Here is a 20,844-nt window from a genome sequence, read left to right as displayed (position 1 = left end):
TGAGTGCAATTGTGCAGTAGTTTGAGATTATAGTAGTAGCCTCCTAACCCTTATCCGTGGTAAGACTCTTACCAAATCTCGCTGGGGAGGCCACATAATATAAGGACTGAGAAATGACTGATGGATTTGCCAGTGCAGGTCATTAGTAACTTTAGTAAGACTGCTTTACTGGATTGATAGGTAATGTGAAAATCTGACAGAACTGGATTCCACAGTACAGTGGGATTCTATATGCTCCTTGTTGATCTGTAATAACTCATCAAGAAAATTCTCCTTTCAGAGTCTTTGTATTTGCTCTTCCTTCTGCCTGGACCACCTTTCTTTCTGGACCAGGTAGTCACATCTGGATTATCTGCTCTCTCTCTCTCCTGAATTCAGTTTTCTGTTAAAATTACAGCTTCTGAGAGCTTTCTCCTATCAGGTTATTTAAAATAGCACCATCCACTCTCAATCCCTTTACTTCTTTATCTTTTTTTTTTTTTTTTCCTTCTTAGCATTTATCACTATTTGAATATATCTTTTTATCCGACATCTCCCCACCCCCACTACACACACTAGAATATAGGCTCCATGAGGGCAGGGACTTTTTTGTTTTCTATTATATATTTAACCTGGCAAATAGCGGGTACCCAAATATCTGTCGAATGACTAAATAAGAAACCTTCGTCTCAAATGCATAGAGTTACTACCAAGAACTTGCGAACATACAAAACTTTAAGATCTCGGCAAATGACCGCTTGGAATGTGGGCTTGCACCATTAGGGCCTCTCTTAGACGTCCCCCTGGGATTTCTTTGGAGAGAATGATGCTAAAGCTGAAACTCCAGTACTTTGGCCACCTCATGTGAAGAGTTGACTCATTGGAAAAGACCCTGATGCTGGGAGGGATTAGGGGCAGGAGGAGAAGGGGACGACAGAGGATGAGATGGCTGGATGCCATCACTGACTCGATGGACGTGAGTCTGAGTGAACTCCGGGAGTTGGTGATGGACAGGGAGGCCTGGCGTGCTGCGATTCATGGGGTCGCAAAGAGTCGGACACGACTGAGCGACTGATCTGATCTGATCTAGACGTCCCCCTCTTAGAAGACATACGGTAGCGCTTCCGCCCTCGCTCAAACCTCAGGGAAGGAGGGGCGGAGGGTTTATGTCATCACCCTGCGACCGCCTGCCCCTAGACGCGCCGGCTGCTGGCGCAGCCCTTCGCTCCCCCGGCCTCCCCCTCCCTGGTTCCGCGCTCTGGTTCCGCCATGGAATCCAACAAGGATGAAGCCGATCGCTGTACTAGCATCGCCCTTAAGGCCATCCAGAGCAACCAGCTGGACCGAGCGCTCCGCTTTCTGGAGAAGGCGCAGCGGCTGTACCCGACGCCGCGAGTTCACGGTGAGTGTAAGATGCCGGAGACACTGAGGGGACATAAGAACCGATGGGGGGAATACGGGAACGGACCGACGGGAGCAGTTGGAGGAGGGGGAGGGGTGGCGAGGCGCGGCTACGCATGCGCACTGAGACGCGCGGTGGCCTTCGGGAGGTGTAGTCTTTGGCGCCCACCTCTCTCCGGGATACTGGACACTTGGTGACAGGGGCAACGGTGACTTTAGCTTTCCGGGTGCTTGCTGAACCCTTTGAGATTTGGAGTTCCCAAGAATGAGAGCCTCTGACAGATGGGGCGAAAGGAACTTATATGGAAGCGAAATCGAACTACTTTTCCCAAGGGGCCATTCGGTGGCCCAGGGCCAGTTGCCGGCCTGGGAAATATTATAGTTTAGGAAAATAAACATAACTCCTCTGAAGGAAGAAATAAGTTCCAGAGAAAAAAAAAGGACTTATGACCTTCGGACGGCCTGAAAAGTCATCTCCGTATGTTCACTCCCTGGCGTGTCTCCGGGCTAGGGTCAAGGACCACCCTCACCAAACTAGAGCCTGCCTTTTTCCCTTTCCACACACCCCCTCACTCCCTCTTGGAGCCTCTTCTCCTGCTTGCGAGATTGAGAGCGATGGCCTCAACCACTCCCACCTACCCTCGCCCCCAAGAGTCCGTCAGTGGCCGGCCATATGAGCGGCAGGACAGCACCAGGCTGCTAAGCAGCCCTGGACTGTTTCCAAACCAGAGAGGGAACAGTGAGGTTGTCTGTACTACTCTATCCAGGAAGCCTTTTTTTTTTTTTCTTTAACCTAAGTCTTCTTCGGAGTTTTTCTTCACACACGCTGGAGGAGAGAAAGAGGTAGTTCATTAAAAATACAGAGTTTGTACCTGCAATTACCACTAAGTAAACTGGCCGATAGCAGGTACTTAGAAGACGGGAGTTTTCATCCTAACTGCTACGCTGTGATCTTTCTGAGCTTGGGTTTCCTCAACTGGAAAATTGGAGGGCTGGCACAGATAATGTGACAAACAATCATACCCAAAAGGGCTTTTCAGTTTAGACAGCTCTTTCAGTGCATTTTTTCTCTTGAGCCTGCCCTATCGGGGAGGCAGAGCAGATCATTATCTTTGTTCTGTAGATAAGGAAATACCTCGGAGGCTAGGGACTTGTCCAAGATTACACAGCTAGAAATTAGAAAGTTCTGTGACTCTTTACATGTTTGCTAAAGGAATAAAATGAAACTGAACGGCAGCAGTTAGCTTTCTAACCCTTCATGCCCACATTATGAAATTGAGAAAGGGGAGTAGTGGTGGAGGAGGTAGTCTAGAATGCCCGAGTTTTTCTCCCTCCTGACTGCAGGTTTGGCCTGTTTGCTTTAGAGAGAGTTTCAGTCTCTCTTTTCCACAGCTCCTGAAGTAACCTGCTCAAGGAACTTTTCTACGAAATCACAGTCTGTAAGAGGGCCCTCTGTATACGGGGGCGCGAGGGCAGCTCCCAGACTGACTCTGGTACTTCTGGAGGTTCAGAAATAGGCAGCCAAGAATGGATGGTAACAGCATGGCCTGTGGAACTCTTCTGTTACCAGGCCCCCCGGGTACACGTCAAGTGCCTGGATGGTGTCCTTCCTGGGGCACAAGTACTGGAATTTGCTCAGGCAGAGGCGTGACCTGCTGCAGATTTGTCATATTCATATTATTCTGGAAGGGGTACATGCCTCTCAGCTCTCTGTAAACTTTACCTTGTGCCATTTGCAGCCCTGCACTGAGCTGATGAGGAAGTAGGGGTGATTTAGGCTTGAGATAGGTAAACCTTGGTTAAAAAATACTAGGTAGTTGTCTACACTTGATGTTTAAAGTTTGAACTCATTCCACACACTCATTTAATGCAAAGACTTCTTTGTTTTTGTTTGCCAAGTCTCTGCTTGGTGCTAAGTGGTTGTAGAAGGATTGGTAAGATGTGATCATTCACCTTAAGTAGCTTATATCTAGTGAAGGAGACAGTTACAGAAAAGATGATATTGCAAACTGTAAAATGAGAGCTGTGATTAAACAGAAATGAAGCCCAGTGTTAGATGCTGAGAACCTCTGGGTGGATGTGAAAAATGCAGTCCCTGCCCTTTACGAGGCGGAGGGGAGTCTTGGGGGTAGGAAGCATGGAGAGTAAATGATAAGTAGTCTCGTGACAGGGATGTGAAAATAATGGTAGATCATAGTGAGGGAAGGCTTCAGGGAATAGGATAAGAGGGCGCGTTTTAACTGCACTTCAGAGGAGAGTTAGGGGGCTTGAGAAGAGCATGTGGGGGGAAAGATATGGAGGCTGCAAGTTGTAAGAGATGTGGGGGAAGAGACTGAGAGTAAGAAGATGTGGAGGCCGTGGCGGTGGTAATTGAGTATGGAGGGGCCTATGGTGAAAACAGGATGGGACCAGACTGGGGGAATCCTTTCCTGTCATACCCGGATATTTTCACTTTTTTCTGTAGTTAGTGGAAAAATGACTGAAGTTTTTGATAGCAGGTGGAAGATAGGCTACTGATCTTAAAACAACATATAGGGCTGTTGAGTGGGAAGAGAGACTCAAGGCAGAAATCAGTTGGGAAGCAGTTGTGTGGCGTGGGTTAGGTGTTACGAGGGCCTAAGGTCAGGCAGCATGGATCAGAATAAATTCACTGGAGGAGAGGTGCTGAGGCCTCTGAAAGAAGGATGCTGAGGAGAAATGGGGACTCAGAATCCAACCCTATGTGATCAGGAAGAAACCAAGCTAAAGAACAGAGTGGTGGGCAGAGATGGGCAGAGTGCAAGGTGCTGGTGGGATGTTCCAAATAAGCTGTCAGGTTGGAGCTCAGGAGAGAGCTCCCAGTTCCGGCTGAGAGTGCCGTCATCAGTTGGATGGAGCTCGCTGGCTGAGGTCACCATGGGAAGGTGTGAATGTGTAGCAGAGGTTACTGCAGGCAGTCATTGCCACATCTGCCCGTAGCCAAAGGGCAGAGACAGAGGAAGCAAGAGGTGAGATGGAGCAACAGCAGAAGAGGCGGTCCCAGGAGGGCACAGTGGCCAGGTAGCCATGGAGCCCTGTGTCGAGGAGGTGGAGAGCAGCACTGCCAGCTGCCGCAGAGGCATCGTGGGAAAAGGGCAAGTCAAGAAGTGAAAGGCGGAAAATCAAGAGCATCAGAGGAGGACTGGTCTTGGAGACGTAGAAGGACAGACAGGAAAAGTTTAGGAGTGAGAGGAGGCTCAGAGAAATCTTGAAGACTCCAAGGACCTCACAGTGAAAGAGTCCAAGAAGACTTGGAACTCTGCTGCAGGAGGTGGGATGGGGAGGCACCAGGGGCTGTACTGATGTGCTCTGGAGCAGGGGTGGGGCCCTGAGGTGAGAGTCACAGGGCCGGGGGAATGGAGCCAGTCGGTCCCTTTCTGAGAGTTTATATCCAGTCCTGCAGCCTGGTAAGCAGTGGCTTCGCCTCGGGCTTAGCGACAGTGGTGGAAGGCACTGCACTTTCCTGGGAGCTGTTAAGAACATCTGCAGGCCTGTGTGTTTCCAGCATCCGGAGTGAAGGTTAGCCATGGAGGACAGCTCGGCTGCCTCAGGTTCTGTGAGGCACCTGCCACAGAGACTGACAAGGTTCAAGATGAATAGCTGGTAATGTCATGATTTGGGCTCATGAACCGGCTAGCCCCAGGAACAGGCCAGCCAGGGAGGTGAGGGGACCCAAGGTGGGGGGCTGGGAGGCTCCAGGGCTTCAGAAGGTAAAGTCTCAACACTCAGCAGGCTGTGGACTGAGTTGTAACCAAGAGATGTCAGGAAGTCCCAGACTCCAGGTCCATGCTGACGCTGCCCAAGGTTTTGGCTGGTGCTGGCTCTGGGGTTCAGGCTCAGTCAGGGAGGCCAGCACACGGGAGAAGAGAGGACGGGCCACTGAGAGGGTTTGGCATTCAGGGTCTAGGAGTGGGGGATGTTTTAGGACTGGCAAGGTCCAGAGTGTGGAGCCTTCTGTTCAAGTTGGTCAGCCTTTGTGTACCCCATTGTGCACTCAGTCCTCCATTTATCTTGTTTTATTGAATCTTCTTTACCCCCCTGAACAACCCTGTGAGGGCAGGGACTGTGTCTTCACTGAGGAATTAGGTAACTTGACAAGGCCATGTGGCTAATTAGCAAAGGATCCAGACTGTGCAGCCCCACTCCCGGGCTCTTGCTCTAATCTGGCCTCCATCTCCCGGCCACTTTGAGCACTGCAGGTACCTAGAGAGCCTGGAGAGGAAGTGTTCCCGGTGACACAGTGTTTGCTGGAGGTGGTGCTCGGTGCTTTGCCCGCATTCACTCATTTGCTGTTTGAGCTGTCTTGAGGGAGACCCAGGTTTACATGGAGAAGCTACGTTGACTTGCCCAAGGAAACAGCGCTGTCGAGTGGCAGGGCCAAGTTTGAAGCGGGCAGTCCGACTGTCCAGTCTGGGTTTGAGGAGGGGTCTCCTCTAGTAGCTTTGTCTGTGCAGATGGTCTCACCTCCACCTCAGTGGCTCCTGCTCCCACCCCAGCTTTGGTCTCTTCCTCCAGTTTCCCTTCTTTCTAACCGTCTGCCAGCTTTTCTGAGAAGGGGCAGAGTTGGGATTTGAACCCATCCCTGTCTGTCTAACTCTATCGCCACATTAAGCTATTCTGTTGCCTACTCTTCTGTGACTTTGCTTCCCAGGCACTGTGCTGTGAGGCGTGTAGCAGTGAGACAGCATGAGGCACTCATATCCACGGGCTGGCAGAGGGGTTGTCCTGGCCACAAGAGAGTCTTAATTGTTAGCACCCATAAATCTTGAATTGCCACCTCAAACAGCAGTCTTCTGTGTGACCCAGAGCACATTCGTTCCCCTTTGCGTTGTCTTTGTGCAGTGTAGGGAAACTAGAAGGGCTGATTCCACATAACTGCCTAAAAAATCTTCCAGAATCTTCCCTGAAAGGTACCAGAGAGAGTCCATCCCACTTCCTGGCTGATGCTCCTGTGTATCTACAGTAACTGAATGGCCAGTCATATTTTCCTGAGGGCATCAGCCTGGACCCCTGGGGCTTCCAGAGAAACCAAAATAAACAACCTCTTTAAAAGCCTTAGGAAACCAGCAGACCGGCTCCTCGCTCAGTCCTGTCTTGATCAGCATCACTTTGTTGGTTTCTACTTTTGCCGTTTCCTTGGTACCCGGCGTAAAACTGGAGCCTGGGATGGCTTGACATCTCATGCTTACAGCTGAGTCCAGAGCCTACTGGGTGCTGAGATTTTGCCTCCCCAAGATGTGGCGTGCCCTGCCCACCCCGCACCTTGGTCACCTCACCTCCCTGGCCAGCCAGCTCATCAGCGCAGGTCGCAGTATTAGCAGCTCCTCATTTTGAACTTTTACTGTATGTCAGCGTCTGTGCCAGGTAGATCCACCTCTCATTTTATCCTCATCTGCTGTGTGGGGACATCCCCTGCAGGAGGACGTGCCAACCCACTCCACTCTTCTTGCCTGGAAAATTCCATGGGCAGAGGAGCCTGGCGGTGGGGTCATGTGGTCAAAAGAGTTGGACACAGCTGAGCGCGCGCGCACACACACACACACACACACACACACACACACACAGTGAGGAAACCGAAATTCAGAGAAATTTCACCAATCCGCCAGAGGTCGGAGTGTTAGGCTGGACAGCGGTTCGAAGCCTGGGTCTTTGGGAATGAACTTCTTTCTCAGAACAACATGGCTGGAAGGAGCTTCTCCTGCCAGGCTCATGTGGTCTGGGATGGCAGAGTAATCAAGAGCATGGTTTCCGGAACTGGACATCCTGGAACTCGAGTGCTGCCAGTCACCTTGTGTAGCCATGGGCAAGGTGATCAAACACAGCTCCTCCCTTGTAACAGGGATGACAGTGATGAGACCCAGCTCTGAGGCCACTGTCAAGTTTAAATGGTCAAGGACTTCCCTGGTGGCGCAGTAGATAGGAATCTGCCTGCCAGTGCAGGGAACAGAGGTTCCATCCCTGGTTGAGGCAGATTCCACATGCTGCAGAGCAGCTAAGCCCATGCACCACGACTGCTGAGCCCGCGCTCTAGAGCCGGCGCGCCACAGCTAATGAGCCCCTGTGCAGCAACTGCTGAAGCCTGTGTGTCTAGAGCCTGTGCTCCGCAACAAGAGAAGCCACCGCGATGAGAAGCCCACGCCCGCAACTGGAGTAGCCCCCGCTCTCTGCAGCTGGAGAAAGCCTGAGTGCAGCAACGAAGACCCAGCGCAGCCAGAAAATAAGTAATTAATTTTTTTAAAAAGATTAAATGAGCGAAAACATGCAGAGCACCGTGTCCAGGCCTGCTGACTCACGGTGAGCGCTCACCACTGTGGCTTCTCTCTGAGCACCCTCTTGGGCTTTGCTGCAGGAGCCCCTCCACCCCCTCGTGCAGGGCCAGCTCACCTGTCAGCCTCTGTGTATCTCCCAGCTGCTGACTCGGTGAGAACGTGCAAGTGTTCCACAAGTAGCGCAGCAGCGGCTGTGGCTCAGGATACAGTGGTCCACTCGAGCCCGAGTGCTCTGCTCCCTGGAGCCCGGCTCTGGGCCTCCTCCAGGCCCACATGCATCATAGTGCCTGGAGCCCAGCAAACACCTGGCATATTTGAAGGAAGCTGGGGACCAGCCAGGCTGCACCGCTGCCCCTCCTCTGCACGGAGGGGTCCCGGCTCCCTGCAGTGGCCCAGACGCCTGGATTCCCAGGGTGCTGTACCCCAGGCATGACTCAGGGGCTCAGAGCTGGCTTTGGGCCTGTAATGAGTGGGCACAGGGGACTCCTTCCAGAGATACGGGCCTTTCTTCATTGAATCAAAAGGCACCAAGGACTTGGGTTTAGATATCTGTGAGCCTCTCTGAGCATGACCGCTAATGCCCTGTACAGACTGTGAACCCTGACGCAGGACATTGGGCGTGGCCAGCTGTTTGAAGAAGGTAAACGGTAGCAAGCCATGAAGCAGATGTGTGTCCTGAGCCCCACACACTCCTGGCCCCTGGGGCACTGTCACTGCTCCCTGTCCTCTCCACAGCTAGCGGGAGGAGGCCTTCCTCCCAGTCCCTGCTGACTCTTATGGTCCTGCCAAGTGGAGCCCCCTGACAGAGCACTTTGCCTATCTTGGCACTCAACAGAGGGTGGCTGTTACACACATTACTTTGGGATTTTAAAAACCTAAAAGATTAATAGTTTATTTTTGTGCTGGGTTTACCCTCAGAACTGTAGCTCCTCAGAGAGCAAGCAATTATCCCCTTAGGCCCTCAGGCCCAAATCAGGAAAGAAGCAAGCTATGTTGGGAAGAAGAATGGGTGGGGTGCAGGGGTCCTGGGATCTCCCAGGGCCAGGTAGGCCCTCAGCTGCTGCTGGAGCAGGAGCCCTGAACAGTTGTCTTGCTTTCTGCACAGCCCTGATCGAGTCCCTCAACCAGAAACCACAGCCTGCCGGCGACCAACCCCAACCCACAGAGGCAACTCACACGACCCATAGGAAAGCAGCTGGGGCCAACACGCCCTCAGCCAACGGTGAGGCAGGAGGAGAGAGCACCAAAGGCTACACCGCCGAGCAAGTAGCAGCCGTGAAAAGGTAAGAGGACTGGGCGGGCGGAGGGCCAGAGCCCGGGGCTTGGGACATTTTCACATCTAGAGAAGGCTTCCTGCCGCCCGGCATCCACCTCGCCTGGGAGGACCTTGAGGCTGGAGGATGCTCAGAAGTTGGGCTCACAAGGCCCTCTCCTATTTCCCATGAGGCCCTGGAGTCTAGTGCGGGCCTTGGGGCCCCGCTGTCCCCTGATGCCCCGGCAGCCCACAGCAAAGGCTGGAAACCGCTGATGCTCCTGGCCTCCTCAGCCACAGGCCAGCAGATCCTGGGCCTCTTTACACAGCCCTGTTTGTCAGAGATGAGGTCTGGTCTCCCCTACAGATACTCCCCCAACCCACACTCCTGCCCCCAACAAAGACCCTTTCAGATCAGAGCCTGTGTGGGGTAGGGTGGAGACAGGAGGAGTTATCCCTCCAAGGCTTGGGCAGGCCCAGCACGGAGCAGCTCACACCAGGCCGAGACAACCCAGCCATGGCTGCTCAGGATTAGATACTCCTGCTCTCATTTCTCCAGAGGCCTCCTCACCAGCTAGCCTTGAGAGTCCCTCTGCGGTCACTCCCCCATGGTCCTGGCTGCTAGTGAAGATGTTGTCAAGCTTCAGGCCTGTGTGTGACCCAGTGTGACGATAGTTTCCCATGAAAGTATTTGCTGAATTTACATCTTTCTGACCAGACAGCACTTCGACCAGGCAAGCCCATGGGTTGTAGGCAGTAGGAACCAGTGACGGGACTTTTCCTGGTGGTCCTGTGGCTAAGACTCCACGCTCCCAACACTGGGGCCCAGGTTCGACCCCTGATCAGAGAACTAGATCCGACATACTGCAACTAAGACCCAGCACAGCCGAATAAAAATGAGTATTAGAAAGAAAGAAAGGAAAAAAAGAAGAAGAAAGAAAGAAACCAACTGTGGGCCAAGAGTCAGGGAGTCTCCAGGGACCCCAGGAGTAAAAATTAGAGGGAGAGAAACAGCGTCTCTTCAGGGCCCTCTGATGGGTGAACAGACACCTTCCACGTCTGGCCTGTTTGCCCCCTCAGCCTCTGATTGCCAGGAGGGCAGAGCTGCCCAACACGGGGCACACCTGCCCCTGGGCAGAGGGCCCTGGCCGACAGTCCTTCCTAGGTGCCTGCAGCGAGGGTGCTGTTGTTAGCTCAGGGAAATGGTTCCTGGCCCGGCAGAAACAGTAGCTGCCCCCTCTTAAATCCTAAATATATTTTTGCTGTCTCCGCTGGGCCTGTCCTGCTGGTCCCCCAGCCTGCTCAGAGCTGGGCGCCCACACTGCTCTTTCATCAGCCACCTCCCTTCCCAGCCTGGGCCCACGAGAGCTCCCTCGACAGGTTCTACTCCCTCCTCCTCCAGGGTCAAGCAGTGTAAAGATTACTACGAGATCCTGGGAGTGAGCAGAGGGGCCTCAGATGAGGACCTAAAGAAGGCCTACCGCAAACTAGCCCTCAAATTCCACCCCGACAAGAACCATGCGCCTGGCGCCACTGAAGCTTTCAAAGGTAAGCTGACCTAGGTTTCCTGTGTTTGGGTGTTCTGATCTCCTATCCTTGGGAGGGAAGGAGGGGCTTTTCCTGGAAGTTGCCTTGGACCCAAGTCCTCCCAGCTCAGGAGCTGCTTTTGGGAAGAAGGCCCTGCAGTCGCCTCCACCCAGCAGTCGCAGAATGCAGATGGCACCGCTCCCCTCTCTCCTTCCCCCTCCCTCCCCGGAGTTACAGCGTGGAAGCTGAGAACCAGTGCCTTTGCCAAGGTCACATGCTGATTGAGGGGCTGAAGGAGGCCTCCTGACCCACCCGTGTCACTTCCATATCCTGGGAGCTTGAAAATAGTTTCCCTGTTCTGAGAAGCTGGATGGCCTGGCTTAGAGCTTGCTGGCCGCCTCAGACCAGCAGCCACAGCCAACCCACCCATCTCTACACTCACACACCCCACACATACACACCACGCACAAGCACTCACCTCCAGTAGGGGACATGGCAGTCTCTCTGGACTCAGGGCCTGTTATTTCTGGGGAGGGGGCTTCAGTTCTGGCTGAAAACATAAGCTGCCCTTTAATCGTTTATATTTTCATTGAACACGTCAGGCACGCGTGCCGGCTCTGTGCCAGTGCTGAGTTGCTAGGCCTGAAGTTCCACAGACATCCCTTCTCTTTTCTCACACATGTCTGTCCTCCACGGGACCTTCATGGTCTTAGGCTCACCTCCCTCTGGGGTGTGGTGACTGGCCCCCTTCCCCGGCCCAGGCAGGGTGCTATGCTGTACCGGGGCTATGACCATCGCCAGGTGGGGAGCCTGCACAGAACAGACCCCCAAGATCCCATGTGCCTCTCTCGGGGCCACCCCAGGTGCTCAGGGCGCAGTCTGCAGGCATCTTCCCCTACTGCCTGTCCACCAACCCCGGGGCAGAAGGATAAAGGAATGAGGAGGCAAGGCAGTTGGAGTTAACGTTTCTGCAGCCCTGGCCTCGGGGCCCTGTCACAGTGGGAGGAGGAGAGGCATTCTCATTCTCGTCGTTGCTCGCTCTGAAGCAGATGCAGCTTTGACCTGCTGCCTTGAGGGTGTGGGCCGCTGGAGGAGGAGAGACTAAGGAGGGCTCAGAGCTGGGGCCTTCCAGGCACAGGCTTCCCCACCCCCGGGAGCTCTAATGGGGGCCAGCAGAGGAACCGCAGCTGGGACCTGGGCCCCAGGGAAGAGAGGGCTTGCCCAGGCCACACCACCAGCAGTGGAGTCCCGACTAGAGCCCGGGGACCTGGTCCCTCTTGGCAGTTCCTGCTGCTCTCCGGTTTACAATAGCACGTCACGTGTTTGTTCAGCCCCTGTGTTATGTTGTGGTGACTTGAAGATTACATACCCTCCAGAAAGGATGCCCCATCCCACCAGACACCCCAGGAGAAAGGAATGAGGAGGAGGTATTTTGGTGGTTTTCATAAAGTCAGAGAGCAGACCTGAAGCATGACTCACCTGGGTTTGATTCCTGGCTCTACAGCATCAGACCTGTGTGAGCTTGTACTTAACCTCCCTGAGCCTCAGTTTTCTCATTGGTAAAATGGAGATGAGTTCTTAGGAGTAAGTAGGGTAATACCCATAAAGGACCTGATCGATAGAAAAAATTGGACCATCATCAGGTGGTGGAGAGTGAGGACTGAGTGTTAATCCTCCACCCAGTCCAGCCAGGCTGCCCCGATTCATTCAGAGGTGTTCCAGCATCCATCCTCCCGCCCCACCCTCCGCACCTTAGGGCACCACTTGAACACCTGAAGGAAGTGAGCACTTGGCCACCATGGGCCTACACCCCCAGCATCCTCGGACCTCACCTTTCTGCCTCCTTTCTTGCTTCTAGCCATCGGCACAGCATATGCGGTACTTAGCAACCCAGAGAAAAGGAAGCAGTATGACCAGTTCGGTGATGACAAGGGCCAGGCAGCCCGGCACGGCCATGGGCATGGGGACTTCCACCGCGGCTTTGAGGCTGACATCTCCCCTGAAGACCTCTTCAACATGTTTTTTGGTGGTGGCTTCCCATCTAGTAAGTTTCCCTGCTCTCCCCCACGTCCAGGCCTCCCTGGTGGTGATGGTGGGAGATGGGATGCCAGCCTCTCTCCCCTTCCCAGCAGCCCCACTCCTGACTCAGTCCCTCTGACCCCCAGGTAACGTCCACGTCTACAGCAATGGCCGCATGCGCTACACGTACCATCAAAGGCAGGACCGCAGGGAGAACCAGGGTGATGTGAGTGAGGAAGGGGTGGGTACGGGGAGAGTGCCTAGTCCCACCCAAGGGGGGAGGCCTGGAGCGGGGAATACCTTGCTCTCCTGCGACAGCAGTACCCCCACAACTCAGCCAGGGAGCTAACTTGGTCCCCCATTGCCATTCCACGAAAGGACACCAGAGGGAGCCACACTCCACAGCACCCACAGCTGGAGTTGGGTGTGCTGGCCTCTGCTGGGAATGCAGAAAGCTCCCTACTTCCAGGCAGGTTCCAGTGTTAACGGCCTTCGTGAGGTCTATATGTTCTTAAGGTCAGAAGATGTTTTCCAAGCAATGGAAGGTTAAACTTCACAAGAGAATTGTGAAGGATGACAACATAGGGTTGGGTCTTCTTGCTTCTCTTCAGTATCCTTTAAAAATGTGTACAAGAGCTGTAACAAGACAATGCATCAAACATCCTTTGAGTGCCACAAATTATAAGAACAGGTGGCTGACTGAAATTAAAGCAGTTAGCTAAGATTAAAATACTGTGGACAGTTGCAGAATATTTAAAATTATACCAGGCAGAGGGTTCTCTTTTGCTCTGATAACGTGGCCTTCTGTTTTTGTTTATTCATTTTTTAAACTTTGATTTTGTGTGTATTTAACATACAGAAGTTTTTTAAAATCACAAATTATCACACACTGGACAAATTTATTTTATAATTTCTCAACTGGCAACTTTTAAATTGGTAATACAGTCGTAGGGTTCAGAATTCAGAAAGGTAGATATAGTGAAAGCCCCCTTCAAGCCCTGCCTCCCATTCTTCTGAAGGCAGACACTTTTGCTCGTCTTTTTTTTTTTGTATTCTCTCATAAATATGTATACCCACCTCCCACCCCAGTATTTAACCCCAGTTGCTGCTTTGTTTTTATTTGGGGAAACTGGCAGGTAGAGGGGTTTCTGTGTTTGGGAGCCCATGGGAGGGAATGGGAGAGAGAGGCATCCTGGCCTGTCTGCACAGGCTCCCACCACCTGGGCTCCATTGTGGTGTTTGCCGCCAGCGTTTCCCTCACTAGGCTCAGCCTGGGTGACCATTGGCTCTTCCCTCCAGGGTGGGCTGGGGGTGTTTGTCCAGCTGATGCCCATCCTCATCCTGATCCTCGTGTCAGCTCTAAGCCAGCTCATGGTGTCCAGTCCACCCTACAGTCTGAGCCTAAGACCGTGAGTACCTGCTGCTGGGGTGAGTCCAGGTTCATGGGTACACGGCGGGTGGGGCGGGAGCTTGGGAGTCTCAGCCCCCACCAGGGGCCTTCCTTCCCATCCTCTTCAGCAGGTTCCTGATCAAATTGCAGATGCTGCTTAGAATCAAGAAAATAGACCTTGTTAAGCTGAGGTTCTCGATCTTTTTATGGTCATAGTCCCCTAAGAAAACGCAGTGAAACCTGCAGCTCTTTTCCCTAGAACTCTGTGCATGCACACTGTTCTGCATATGGTTTCACAGGTTTCATGACACTCTCCCCATCTCATCTGCTGGCCTTGAAATAGGAACCTCTGTTCTTCCATTCCGCTTGAGGGCCCTGAGACCATGAGAAGAACAGAGGCTCTAGAGTCAGGGCAAGGGTCTCTTTGAATCCCAGCTCCTCTACTAACTAAGCAGCTCTGTGACCCTGGACTAGTTATGTAACTTCTCTTGAGCCTTTGTTTCTTCACCTACAAAATGGGAATATCTGCTTGTGATAATTAAATGAATAATACACATAAAATACCAGGCTCATTAGAAATGCTTGCTAACATTTGTCAAATGAATATACGGTCTCAACCACTGATGGTGAACTTGGGCAAGTTATTTGCCCTTTTAAGGCATCAGCTCCCCTCATTTATTTCCAGCACCTGACCAAGTATCTGATATAGAGGGACTGCTTGGCTTCTATGGCTGGAAGCCCAGTGCTCCCACCTAGCGGTCAGGCTTAGCCTGGGAGCCTGGCAGGATCCCTCTGAGCCAGCAAGGGGCAGAGTCGGTCCACTGGACCCGCACCAGCCAGCACAGGCACTCTGTGGCCTGATGCCAGCCTTTTTCTCTGTAGCTAGAGAGCTGAGAGGCAGGAATGGGCAGACAGAAGCTGTCCTCACCAAAGCACTAACTTCTATCAACATGTAGAGGCTCTTCCCTGAGCCTGCATGCATGTATGCTAAGTCACTTCAGTCATGTCTGACTCTGCAATCCCATGGACTATAGCCTGCCAGGCCCCTCTCTCCATGGGATTCTCCAAGCAAGAATACTGGAGTGGGTTGCCATTTCCTCCTCCAGGGGATCTTTCCGACCAAAGGATTGAACCTGCCTCTCTTATGTCTCCTGCGTTGGCAGGCAGATTCTTTACAACTAGGGCCGCCTGGGAAGCCCTGAGCCTGCAGTTGGAGCTCGAAGATTCCAAGAGGTGGAAGGATACAGCGCCTTAGAATCCTTCCTGTCATTTTGTTCCTAAGGCTCTTCACTCTGGACTGGGAGCCCCTGGATAGGAGGGCAGGCCTTCAGCAAGGGTTGGCTTAGGGGATGAACAAGGGAATGGAAGCACGGGGAGCTCAGGTCACACAACTCATCACAGAGGGAGCCTGCGCTCACCCTGGGTTCGCTGCTGCCCTGACCAGGCCCTCCCAGAGAGGGCTGCTCCCCAGAGGCCCCAGGCAGCAGTGTGGTAAGCAGAGCGCTGGAGGCACACCTTGCCGTGGTCCAGGCCACTCTACAGGAGGGCGCCTCATTCTTTTCTCCAGAGCAGCAGGGAGTTCCTGCTCCAGCCCTACCCCTGTGACCTGTGTGGCACCTTATGCTGGGGGCCCCAGTCATCCCTAGTGCTACCTTGGGCCTGTGGACCCCCGCCCACTTTGCGCTTGGTCTGTTTCTGGCCAGGTCGGTGGGCCACGTCCACAAGCGAGTCACTGACCACCTGAACGTCGTCTACTATGTGGCAGACACGTTCTCCCAGGAGTACACAGGCTCCAGCCTCAAAATGGTTGAACGGAATGTGGAAGATGATTATATTGCCAATCTTCGAAACAACTGTTGGAAGGAGAAACAGCAAAGTAAGTTTGTGTGTGTTTGTGTGTAGGGGTGGGGCGGTGTGTGTGCACAAAGCCTGAGAGCTTGGAAGAAGAAGGCGCTGCTCCCCCCGTGGTCTGTGGGCCAAGCACCTGGCCCTGCCCTGCGCCAGCCTTGGCCCAGCCAAAAGCCACCTACCACCCCTGTGTTTCCTGGGGCTAGGAGCCAGGGGCCACCTGGAGATTTCTTCCAGCTTCCCATAAATCACTGCAATCAGCCTGTTGTTTGGCTGCCATAGGTAACTATGTAGAGAGAAATTGGGGCAAATCTCTTGGCCACTCGCTGATTGGATATCTGGATCTATCTTGGGGCCCTGGGGCAGTCTGACCAGGATGACAGGTTCTCACCTTGGCTGGCCTCACCTGTGCTCTATCAAAAGGGGCCTCTATCCTGCTCCCCAGCAGGGGTCTACCCTAAAGGGGTTCTGCCTCTGTCCCTGGGCCCGTAATCGCCCTTCCCCTCCTGCACAGACCGTGCTGACATCATAGCAGCCTTAGAAGCACGCCCTAACCTGCCCCATTGCTTTGCAGAGGAAGGCTTGCTGTACCGGGCCCGCTACTTTGGTGACGCGGACATGTACAACAAAGCACAGAAGATGGGGACCCCAAGCTGTAACCGACTGTCAGAGGTGCAGGCCTCCCTGCATGGATAGTCCTGGGCCAGCCGTGCCACCGAGGTCCAAGTATGAGCCAGGGCCTCCTCTGCCTGGCGACTCCTGGCAGCTCTGGTCTTGGTCATGAGGCAAAGGAGGGTATGAGGAGGGAGGGTGGGAGCCCAGTGATCGTGCAGCACAGTTTCCCTGTCCTCAGCCTGACCCCAGCCTGCAGAGTTGGGAGTGCTCTGGGGTGCGTGGGGAAACTGAAGTCTGTGTCAGCCCTCCAGGATGCCTCCATGCCACCCTACCCTGCCCCCTGGCTCCAGAACTGAGGGGTGCCCAGGGCTGCTACTCATGCTCACTTGGTCTACTCCAGCCGTATGGCCCCCCAGGGCCCTTTCCCAAGTGTTACAGGCTGTTATCTGTGCCCTGGGATCTAGGCCGCCTGGTATTACTGGGCAGTCAGTAGCCCCCCACCCCCCGCCACATTCCCTAGCAGACACCAGGATAAACTATGTGGGGATGGGTGAGCGGACAGCCCTTCCTCTGCCCCTGTCCTTCCAGGCAGGAAGAAATGTGGTGCGCGTGGGAGGGAACCCATGTGCAGGGCAGGGAGCTGACAGGCTGGGAGCAGGAGAGCCCTGCCCCCAGACTGGTCCTAGTCTGGGTGGAGCAGAAGCACTCTGAGCAGCTCTACACCTGGCAGCCACAGGCATCTGACTGCCCATGCGTCTCACCTGTGGTCTGAGGAAAGGAACAAAAGGTCACAAGTTCAGGGCCCAGTGAACAGAGAGCCCTCAGCACAGAGAAATGGGAGGAAAAATTAAAGGTGGTGGTAGCAGGCTCTACCACCCTACCCTCCCACCTTTACCCCCTTACTGCAGGCTCTGTCCCCAGCATGTGCCAGAGGGGACAGCTTGGACCAGGCCCAGAGGAGTGTGGGCAGAGCTGGTCAAGGTTCCTTTTTAGTTGGTGCTCTGCCCAACACCTCTTCTGCCTGTGTCCCCTCAGCTGCAGGCTCTGCTCTGAGGCCATTTTCTGGTGCCTCTGGGAGAGAGGAACAGACTGCAGGGCCCAGGACTTGGCTTGTCGGTGGGGGCTAAGCTCCAGGCTGCGGGACACATAACTGCCAGGCTAACTGTTAACCACTCTCCTCCTCAGACTATGAAATCCCTGGAGAATTTTTGGTGACATGCACTGAGCCAAGGTGATGGACTATACACTTAAGGAAAGACAAAAAAAGAAAAAAAAAATTAAAATGGAATTGGAGGCCGAACGCTGCACAACTGCCCTCTCTCTCACCCAGTAAATGCAGAAAGCTCTTAGGACAGACAGGAAAACCTGCCACGGGGCTGCTTCCCTTCCTCCCAGGGCTGGCAAACGCTCGGGCTCCACATCAGCTCTCTCCTAGGATACAGAAACCATGGCAACGAAAGTAGAATGTAAAACTTGCAGCAAATGTCTGTGGGAAGGGCTGGGGGAGGGGGTGCCCAACTGCCTTTCTTCCCCCCTCCCAGGAGCACCACCATTCACCTCAGTGGAAGCAGTCAGATGTGTTGGCCAAGGATAAAGAGGAAGAGGAAAGAGAACTCTCCATAGAATGTAATTTATAGATACGTGTATATGTATATATCTATTTATATGTAAATAGCACATATAAAGATATATAGAGAGAGAGTCTACTTTTTGAAACTATGCAGGGATTTGGTTAGGTTGTTGAGTTGATTTCTTCCCTGATTTAGAAAATGAGACCTGTTTGGGGAAGGGAGCCTGGTCTGTAGCTGACAGCAGAAGGAAAGTTGGGTCACAGCTTCTAATGTTGCCCTCAAGCCCAGCCTGTTTTTGATGGCAGCAGTAATCATGATAGCATAAATCTGTAGAGAACTTGGAAGGCTGCCAACTTTATGATTAAACTGGAGGGGAACAGGCCATGGGGAAAAGAAGGTGCCCCTAGGGCCAGGTGCCAGGTCAGTATTGTGTCATGATAGAGGCCCCAGATGGCCTAGGGGGATGAGCCCACCCACTGTAAGTTAGGTCAGCTCAGGTGGCACTTAGTCCTGGCGTCCAGGAGCCCCCTGACCCCCCACCACCGAGAACAGCAGGATTGGAGAGGGGAATCAGGTTCTGCCTGACCACCTCCCCGTTTAGTCCCTGTGTGAGTTTTGCCTTATAGGTGCCTCCAGGCACAGCCCCGTTGTTGCTACTGGTTTTTCCTAAGTCATGGACCAAGGCTCCAGAAGGCTTTTCTTCCAAGAGTCATCCAGGTGGCACCCAGGACCCTGGGGCAGCAGCCAAATCCTGAAGAAAGTCCATGACCATGGGCACCTCTGTCTCTACCCTCCAAGGATGTGATGCCACCCGGCCTTCTCTTGCACTTTGGACAAAGGATGAACCAGAAGGTTTTCTTATCGTCACCTTCAAATGAGGATTTTTCTCAAAACAGCAGTTGCTGCCAGGGGAAGGGAGGGAGGTTTTATCTATTCCCACAGTTTATACTGGGCCTTTTGGAATTACCGTTTTCCCCAAATTTTCCTCTCGTGGTGGGTGTGTCAGCTGAGCCTGCCATCCTCCGAAGCCTTACTACCCCAAACCAAGCTGCCAGCCAGGAGGGGGTCACCACCCTCCCAGAGCTTCTCTTGGCTCTTTTTTTAAAAGTCTCCCAACAAGTAGGATTCTTGCTGGGAAAGGAAGCTTGGTTAAGAAATGTCAAATATGGTTTTTAAACAAGGTCCTGCCCTGTGATGAAGTGGCCGCCCAGCCCAGAGAGATGCTCAGACCTGGATGCGGAGGAGAGCGCCCTGCCCGCGGTGGCCCCGGTGCTCCGCCCCAGCACCCCAACCCTCTGGTCTCAGTAGATGTCCCTAGACGGGCTGAGCCATGTGCAATAAGAACACAGATCCTGACGGATCCCCTGAGAAGCTGTATTTCTTGAATTAGAATTCTGAAATTGTATATCTATAAATATATGTTTATTATGTGATTGGTGGGTCTGTGTTGAGCAAGGGGGCCAGGTTCGGAGGGTAGAAGGGGGTACGAACACCTGCTGCTGCTGACACCGTCCTGCCAAGACCACGAGGAGTTTGGTGGCTAGTCGGCACGTCCCCTCGCCCCAGCTGACAGCCACTTCAGTCACAAGTGGTGTTTCAGGGCTGACTCCCATCGCAGTGAAGAGTAAGCAGCTCACTTAGGCCAGGACCCAGGGGAATCCCTGGCACTAATCCAAGGTGGGCAACCTGGGCCTCCCCTAGGTCCTACCCCTCTGACTCCATCAGGCCTGTGGTGAACACAGCAGATTTAGAACCTCCCTTCTCCCCAGCCTGGAGCTCCAGCCCACCCTGGATCCAGAACAAGGGAAAAGTTCTCAGAGTTTCTTTCCATCTCTGGCTGCACACTCTTCCCAGCCATCCCTGCCACACCGCCCCCACAGCCTACCCTCCTCCCCCATGGAAAAGTTAAAAATGTGGCAGCCTCCGTGAATGGAGCAGCAGATCTGCCCGGGCCTCCCAGAGACAGGGCCCGGCAGCCCTGACTGGTGGCCTGAGGCCCCTCCTGCTGCAGCTCCAGCCAAAGACAGGCCGGCTGCCCGGTGGTGCCACGGCAGCCCGGGAGCTCATTGGCTGCCCCCACCCGGGTCACTGCGGCCCGCGCCCAGTCTGCGAGCCACCACTTGTTGGCTGCGGTTGGCAGGGGCGGTGCCAGCCGCCCCCATTCAACCCCCCTCAAGTCCCCCTGCCCTCAGTGTGCAGTTCTATGAGCCAAAAGGGGCGGACAGACTCCGTCTGACTGTTTGCTACAAAAAGAGCCTTTGACAAGTGTCCCACCCACTGTCGGGTGGCACAACAGGGCCCGAGTCGGTGCAAGCTCCCGGAATCAGCCGGCTTATCTCCTCATTCTAGACTTGCACCAAGGGGCAAGGAGCACACACCCCAGCCTGACTGTAGCCTCATCCCCACCTCGAGTTCCTGGGCAGAGTCGCCTGGCTGTTGAGAGGTGCACAGACTTGGATGAATAGACTGTTGACACAACGTGGGCTCAGAATCTTTACCAAATGTCACACCATGTGGTCTGAGCCAGTCAGCCCATTTCCCAGAGCAGGAGACTCAGACCCTGAGGCAGGGAAGTTCATGCCCCGAGAGCCTCTATGAAGCCGTGCGTGTATTTGGGGTTTATGTAGCAGAACAATCAGTCCTTGAAGGGTCAGACCCACTCACACCAAGTAGAGTGGCAGGAGCCCTGAGTCAGAAGGGTGGGAGTGGGGAAAGGCCATGCTAAGGGAAATGAGACTTAATCTGGGGGGGCTGGGACTGGGGGCAGGCTGCCCTCAGGAGCTATGCACACTTACTCTCTCCCGGCGATGAAAGAGGTGTCCACCTGCTGTGCGGGCAGCTTCCCTGAGCTGGCCACACACTCCAGAGGCAGGACAGCAGATCCGTCAGTGTCGGCATGGACCCCACAGCCCAGCTGTGTGGACTGATCCCTGTACTGGTTGGGTGGCCTTGGGC

At 53.8% G+C, this 20,844-nt stretch overlaps 1 protein-coding gene and 1 long non-coding RNA gene across 5 annotated transcripts; one reads left to right on the top strand and one right to left on the bottom strand.

The window, feature by feature from the left end:
* Positions 1–1,162: 1,162 nt before the first annotated feature.
* On the top strand, positions 1,163–19,322 carry DNAJB12 (DnaJ heat shock protein family (Hsp40) member B12). 4 transcript variants are annotated; one of them, XR_011564649.1, is made up of 10 exons: positions 1,163–1,381; positions 8,773–8,950; positions 10,322–10,467; positions 12,305–12,490; positions 12,612–12,691; positions 13,765–13,874; positions 15,559–15,731; positions 16,278–16,375; positions 17,504–17,944; positions 19,071–19,322. XR_011564649.1 is itself a non-coding variant. In XM_070782064.1 (9 exons), the coding sequence occupies exons 1-9, from the start codon at positions 1,249–1,251 to the stop codon at positions 17,531–17,533; spliced, it is 1,134 nt and encodes a 377-aa protein (XP_070638165.1). In that variant the 5' UTR covers positions 1,163–1,248; the 3' UTR covers positions 17,534–19,322. The 4 variants fall into 4 exon arrangements, 3 of the variants coding, with proteins under 3 accessions (XP_070638165.1, XP_070638166.1, XP_019809533.2); XM_070782064.1 differs by having other exon boundaries at positions 17,504–19,322; XM_070782065.1 differs by having other exon boundaries at positions 16,278–16,423; positions 17,504–19,322.
* Positions 12,096–15,560, bottom strand: LOC139180390 (uncharacterized). The gene is made up of 2 exons (XR_011564650.1): positions 13,883–15,560; positions 12,096–13,101 (listed from the first exon to the last, which is right to left on the bottom strand). It is a non-coding gene; the product is annotated as an uncharacterized lncRNA (long non-coding RNA).
* Positions 19,323–20,844: the final 1,522 nt, after the last annotated feature.

Source organism: Bos indicus, chromosome 28, assembly GCF_029378745.1.
Source record: "Bos indicus isolate NIAB-ARS_2022 breed Sahiwal x Tharparkar chromosome 28, NIAB-ARS_B.indTharparkar_mat_pri_1.0, whole genome shotgun sequence".
NCBI lineage: Eukaryota > Metazoa > Chordata > Mammalia > Artiodactyla > Bovidae > Bos > Bos indicus.
Note: the sequence above shows the minus strand (reverse complement) of the source record. Positions and strands in the feature narration are given on the sequence as shown.